Below are 6,781 nucleotides of genomic sequence, written 5' to 3'. Positions count from 1 at the left end.
AAGTGTTACATTAATAAACATTAAAAATATATTTAAATTATTAAGATAATATGCATTTAACTATTTCTATTTTGATATTAGTTAGTAAAGAAAATAACACTTAGAGAACATCATGGTTAAATTATTAAGATGCGAATTAATACTTATTCTAGTTTAATAATCCACTCAAATCTTAAGGAGTTTAATAAACATATATTGTATTTTACAATATCAACTACTCCTTAATAACTTTTAGCATAATATTTAATAAATTTATTATTTACAACTATATACAAGAATGAGTATGTTTTGAGGATTTTTTCTTATAGGAGAAAAAACAAATAAAAGGCAGTTTTTTCGTAAATTGAAATTAAATTATTTATGAATTATCTTAAAGAAATTCTTAAATTTTTATTATTAATTTGTACATAAATTAATTTTAATTTATAAGGAATTAAACTTCAATTTTTTTCTAAGATAATTTATAGAAAAACTCTTCTAATCAAACTTTTACAAAAAGTTTATTTCTTTATATGATTTATTTATTTTTTAAATATTTTTAAAGAACTTAATACACATATATGTAATACCACTTGGATCCTTGGTTAATGGTTGGAGCATTTAAATGTTTTTCTCATAAAAAAATTATAATAATGATGTTGTTGTATTGAAAAATTATTTATATTTATATCACGAAAATATTAAATGAAGTAAAAGGTAATTAAATTTTTTTATGAATGAGAATGGAGACAGTAATAAATAAAAGAGAGTAATGGAAGTGTGAAATTAGGTGAAGAATAACAGAAAAGAAAAGGAAACTGCGAAGAGAAGCAAAATCACGATGAACGGCATCATATCTCATCGCTGCCAATTGGAAATTTCCAATTACGCGTTATCGATGCACACAGAAATCGCGTTTGCATAAGCACTTTTCTTGCTTTCATTTCCAATTCCGATTCTCAACGCTTCTTCCTATTCACCAATCCCAATGGCTTCTGTCTCCCTTCTTCTCGCCCTGCTCGTGTTCTTCGTAATTGGCACTTCTCTTTCAAACAGGTAAATTGCTGAATACCCCCGTCTCTTTCTTTTCATTGTTTTTGCTGTAATTTTGTTACAACTAAGTACTTTAAAGTTTAAGGACAATTTTTACTTTTTGGATTTGTTTCTCATTCATTCCTATAAAATATGGCTTCTAAAGTATCATTTACATGCTTTTATTTGATTATATCATTTATCGTGAGAAATCTCCAAAACAAGACAACGTATAACCGTTTTTTCTATTTCCTACAATTTTGTTACAATTTAGTCCTGTTAAAGTTTAATCAGAATTCTTATGATACTAGACTTTGGAGTGGCTATGATAATAGTTCAAATGTGGTTCCACAATAATAATAGTTAAGATGAACTCTTATATAAATTTAGAATTTGGATTTAGACTTAACCCATCTTACAAGATTGGTTTGTAAGGCAATGGGTTAATGTGGGATCTCCAATAACGAGAATAAGAAATCGGAGATCTGGGTTGGTAAAAAGGCTATTCAATTTTTTTTTTGATATAGAAATTAAGAAAAGTTAATTAGAGTGAAATTCAATTAAATCTCATATGGCTGTAATTTGTCTAATATTAATAATAGGTAGTAACATTATTTGGGGGGCTAATTAGCAATGCAAGTTATGCCAAAGGTTTGTGAAGTTACTGCAAGGCTGACTAGTTCGAGAAACTTTCATTTCCATTTCTTTTTTTGTGTGAATAATTAAGTGTGGCCTTTTCCCCCACCTATTTTTAAGAGTTTAACTTTACAAATAGTTTAAATCAGCCAACATGGTGATGTATGGTTGAAGAATAGTCATAGCCCTTAAAGTATGCTATCAAGAATTCTATTTCCAGGTGTGTGCGGGAAATATATCTTTCAGAGAAATGATCTCCTCTTATTCATTATCTTGAGTGGTTAGTCTCTAGCTCCTGATCAGGACATACCCTAGGTTCATCCAGAAAAAGTTTATATCAGAATCAAAGTCAAAATAAAGTAAAATTTTTGTAGTTGTCTGTAAAAATTCAAAATGAAAGTAGACATTTTCTCAAATAACTGGCCTTTATGTTTTTCTTCCCATTAGTTTTCCCGTAATGGATCTTGTTTTTGAAAACTAGATAACCAGGGGAAGGATTTAATTCCGATTATTCATGACTGATGTTGTATTTTACTATTTACTAGTTACTAATCAGAATGTTTTATGTTGTTCACATTGTTAATTTGCATCAGCAGTAGGAAGGAATTAAGGAACAAGGAGAAAATTGCATTACAGATGTTAGAGCGCCCAGTTCATTATTCCAACAGTATCAACCCATCACGTGTTGTCCAAATCTCTTGGCAACCAAGGTCAGGTACTTTCTAGAACTTTCCCTTATATCATTAGTGATTGTATTACTGCTGAAGCTATGCAAATTTTCTATTATATATTTTTTATTTGTTTGCTTATTTACCAGCCTTTTTTTATTTCTTTCAATTTTTCGAACTCTGATGTATTGTTGCCCCTCTTGCTGTAGGGTTTTTCTGTACAAAGGTTTTTTGTCTGACAAAGAGTGTGAATACCTTATTTCTTTGGTAAGATATGTTTCTGTTTGAGATGGTTTTTGTATGGGTTTCTTGTACTTGGGATAATTTTTAATTTTAATCATCTGTGTTTTTTTTTCTCAGGCATATGCTGAGAAAGAAAAATCCTCAGGGAATGGTGGAACTTCCTTGGAGATGGAAGTGAGTTTGAACTTTTTCCGGACCTAGTAGTACAAACTAGTATTTAGCAAAATTAGGTTCTGTCCTTAGTTGATTTATATTTGAACTTTTTTGGTTTAAGACCCAATTCTGTTTCTAACTATTGTTACTACTGCTATGCCTCACACAATACAAGCCTTTCCCTTTTTTGTTTGTTTCTTTTCTAAATTAGATTGATTTGATTGAATCCAAAAGCTTTTTTACGAAGTGGTCCAAGTCTGATATGCTATCGCATTACTTTGTTCTTGCACATTTTCCTCTATTAGTTCTTAACCTTCAAAACTCAATCAATCAAACACGTATTGAATTATGGTTTTTCCACAATAATGTCGATTTTACCTTTTTCTCAAAAGATAATATCAGTTCTGGATAAAATCCTGTACTCTCAGCAACATTTTATTCTGAAATTGGGGAAAAACCAAACGTGTCTTATACAGTGCATCTATTCCTATACACTTCAAGGTTCTAGCTCACTGTTCTGCTGTTTGTAACTGTTAGTTTAAAAGTTCATAAAAGTATCCTTATTGTTATAAAAGAATTGTGATCTTTTTCATACCACCTATACTGAACTAGAAAGCTTGAAACCTTTTAATTTTTTTTTCCATAATAAGGATCTCAGCCAATGCATTCGTTTAAAGCTTGTTGCTTGACCTGAACAGTTTTTTACTATATTGACATGGTGTTCTGGACATCGTCATGACTTATGATGATGTTTTAAATTGTGTGTTAGGATGATATTCTTGCAAGGATTGAAGAAAGACTTTCAATTTGGACTTTCCTTCCTAAAGGTAGCTATTTGGTCAGTTCAGGCCATTATTGTCAGATTATTACATCTAGACTAATATATTAGTGTCTTGCTTGTTGATAATCTTTCCCACCAGAGAACAGCAAGCCTTTGCAGGTCATGCAATATGTGTCGGAGGAGAATGATCAAACGTTATATTATTTTACAAACAAAACCAATCTGGAATTGAGTGGACCTTTAATGGCAACAGTTGTTTTATATCTCTCAGACTCTACTCAAGGGGGTCAAATTCTCTTTCCTGAATCAGTGGTAAGGCCATTTGAGTTTTTCTTCTATGTGCTGTTCACTTTTCACCTCTTTCTGAATCTGTCTTCACCATCTAATCATGTCAAATTATTCTCAGCCAAGGAGTAGCAGCTGGTCAAGTTGCAGTAACAGTAATAAGACTCTCCAGCCAGTAAAAGGGAATGCAATTCTGTTTTTCTCTCTTCACCCAAGTGCTTCTCCAGACAAGAGTAGCTTTCATTCTAGATGCCCTGTGCTTGAAAGGGACATGTGGTCTGCAATCAAATACTTCTATGCGAAACCAATTAGCAGAGGCAAGGTCTCAGCCATATTAGATGATGATGAATGCACTGATCAAGATGACAGTTGTCCTGCTTGGGCAGCCAAGGGAGAATGTCAAAGAAACCCTGTGTTCATGATTGGATCTCCTGATTATTATGGTACGTGTAGGAAAAGTTGTAATGCATGCTGATCACAAGTTGATTTTTACACTTTCTGTTCGTATAAATATTCACCATTATGTTCTTTACCCCTTCCTATTATCGCTGTAGATAGAGAAATACATGTGGAATTATCACCATTTTTTCTTGAAAATTTTGTCTTGTTCTTGAGTTGCGCATCTAAAGGTGCTCAAAACAGTGTATAGGAAATTGGGAATGACAGGGTTTAGATTTCAATTTCGATGTATTTTTTTTTTAAATATCCTTAGTGATGATTGAGTGTTGACGTATATTGATAAAAAAATATACTCTATAAGAATAAGTTTTACTGTTTAATGATTTGGTAATGTATGATTATCTCCTAATACTTTGCTTTGTATTCTTACACTTAAGTGACACAATCCAAATTACAATCGGTGACATGAAAGCTATTCATTGTAACTTTTGTTCTTAAACTTATTTAAAAAATCTTAATCTTAATCTTCAATGTTTACCTTTTTTTGTTCTTCCCCCATATATATATACACTTAATATCTGAGAAATGTGCAACGATAAGACACTCCTTTATAGTAGAGATATAACAATGTTATTCTATTTTTATAACATTTATATAAATATTCCTAAAAAAAAATTCACTAACTAACACAAACTATAATTAGAAGAGATAATTTTAATCAGAATAAGAAATCTCCAATAAAATATTCCTTACAAGAATTTTTTGAATTTTTTTGTGTGGTCCTTAATACTTTTTTAATCCTCCCAGTCTCATATTAATTTTAATTAAAAAATACTTAGTTTTGTTCCAATAATAAATAATTGCAAAAATTCTTTAAAAACTCACACATATATATATATATATAATATAAATATAAATTGTGCGCCACCTAAAATTTATTTAATAATAAAAATTTTCAAGATTTAGTTTATTCAGTTAAATAATTGATTAAGAAACTAACATTAAAATATTCATATTATTAAAATAATAATAATAATAGTTATGATTTAAAATTAAGAAAAACAATTTATGAGTATAAATAAATTCCCTATAACAAACTCTTTAAGAAATTGTTTGGGGTTCATAAAATCATAATTATCACAGTTCAAAAGTATGAAGAGATAATTTTAGTCCAAATAAGAATAATAATTATTAAAGATTAATCATAATTATTAGGATTTGTGGAGTACAAATAAATTTGTTATATAGTTTTTTATACTAAAAGAATATGTATTTTGTCTTCTAATCAGTTCTTTAAGAGTAAAAAATTAGTATTCTATATTAAGATTTGTGTCTCACCATGGTGATAAGCTTAATTGCTCACTAATGAAATTGATAAAAACAACAACATAATAACAATACATAACACACTTTAATAGTTAATGCTTCGAAAATAACATTAACAATAATAATAATAAATCATAAACAAAGATGTTAATATTTTAATATAAAAACCTCAAGGGTAAAATCACAAAAACAGTTCTACTATTATCAACAAAAGGTTAAAAAAAAGTCTGAATCAAGTACACAAAACAATAAAACTCACAAATAGAGAATACAAAAGATAAAATATCCCAAATACATAGATATTATATGAATTAAATATCTCGTATCAACAATCCAACTGTTCAAAATGAAAAATCTAAGTGTTTCAAACCAGTTATCAAAATTTCAGCAAATAGTGAATAAATTTAAAGGAACTTATAGTTGTTGTTTTCTGAAAGAACAAGAATGACTTACTCTATTTCTCTATCTCAAATTGTTGTGTTCTAGGTGACTTAATGCCCTTCCTTTCATTTTTTTTTTGGCAAAGAATTAATGAAATTAAAAGAGGGACACTTTAGGGGTGTCCCAACCCGTGTACAAGAATTTGGAGCACATACAAGACTCTCACCTGCAAAAGGAATGCAATAACATGTCCTAAATAACTACTAAAAACAAAGCACACTTCCAGCAAAGTGCCCAAGAAACTAAACCACACCAAAAGAACAATCAACAAAGAAACAATATGGTGCCATCAAACTATATGGGGACAAAAACACAATTCATCCCAGCCAAAAAACCATATTCCCCCAACCGTGCCTATTGTTTTGTGACAGCTCCAGCACGTCAATCTTAAAATTGCTAAAAGGACATCCACTCTTCAAAATTTCAGCAAAGGAGTTTGATTCTGGTTTGAAGACAACCTCTTGAAGTACACAAAGTTCCAACTAGTTGCAGTCCCATAACAACAACACCTCTGTTAACCCAGCTGCCATCCTTTGCTGCACAAATTTTGTACCTAAAAACCTTAAATGATAACTTCTTCGGCCCACCACTTACTCTTCCATCTGCCTTCCAAGATCTTTTCTACTTTATTCACTCTTTAAAGGATTAAAAGGCTGCTCCCGCTGGCTGTACCTGCACCATTAAAAACAAAACAACCTTCCCCACCTCTCAAACTGGACCAAGAAGAGCATAAAAACTCATAACCTTGACCTTAAGTGAAATATGCAATATTTATTACAACATCCAACCACTAATACAAAAAATCTTAAAGCTTGTACTGGTACCTTTAATATATATG

At 30.3% G+C, this 6,781-nt stretch overlaps 1 protein-coding gene across 4 annotated transcripts; it reads left to right on the top strand.

The window, feature by feature from the left end:
- The first annotated feature begins 763 nt into the window (after positions 1 to 763).
- LOC137837619 (Oxoglutarate/iron-dependent oxygenase) lies at positions 764 to 4,559 on the top strand. 4 transcript variants are annotated; one of them, XM_068646680.2, is made up of 7 exons: positions 764 to 1,035; positions 2,244 to 2,357; positions 2,525 to 2,582; positions 2,676 to 2,732; positions 3,481 to 3,538; positions 3,632 to 3,804; positions 3,899 to 4,559. In XM_068646680.2, the coding sequence occupies exons 1-7, from the start codon at positions 968 to 970 to the stop codon at positions 4,250 to 4,252; spliced, it is 882 nt and encodes a 293-aa protein (XP_068502781.2). In that variant the 5' UTR covers positions 764 to 967; the 3' UTR covers positions 4,253 to 4,559. The 4 variants fall into 4 exon arrangements, 2 of the variants coding, with proteins under 2 accessions (XP_068502781.2, XP_068502780.2); XR_016520401.1 differs by having other exon boundaries at positions 768 to 1,035; positions 2,244 to 2,362; XM_068646679.2 differs by having other exon boundaries at positions 768 to 1,035; positions 2,241 to 2,357.
- The last annotated feature ends 2,222 nt before the right edge of the window (positions 4,560 to 6,781 follow it).

The sequence above is a fragment of the Phaseolus vulgaris genome, chromosome 4, assembly GCF_051622355.1.
Source record: "Phaseolus vulgaris cultivar YP4 chromosome 4, ASM5162235v1, whole genome shotgun sequence".
NCBI classification, from domain to species: Eukaryota; Viridiplantae; Streptophyta; class Magnoliopsida; order Fabales; family Fabaceae; genus Phaseolus; species Phaseolus vulgaris.
This window is presented reverse-complemented; position numbering and strand designations above follow the sequence as displayed.

Excerpts from the sequence above, each read along its gene's own strand:
- LOC137837619 (XM_068646679.2), top strand. The coding sequence starts at position 968 with ATGGCTTCTGTCTCCCTTCTTCTCGCCCTGCTCGTGTTCTTCGTAATT. Across the intron at positions 1,036-2,240 it reads GGCACTTCTCTTTCAAACAG|CAGTAGGAAGGAATTAAGGA; the intron begins GTAAATTGCTGA and ends AATTTGCATCAG. Across the intron at positions 2,358-2,524 it reads CAAATCTCTTGGCAACCAAG|GGTTTTTCTGTACAAAGGTT; the intron begins GTCAGGTACTTT and ends CTCTTGCTGTAG.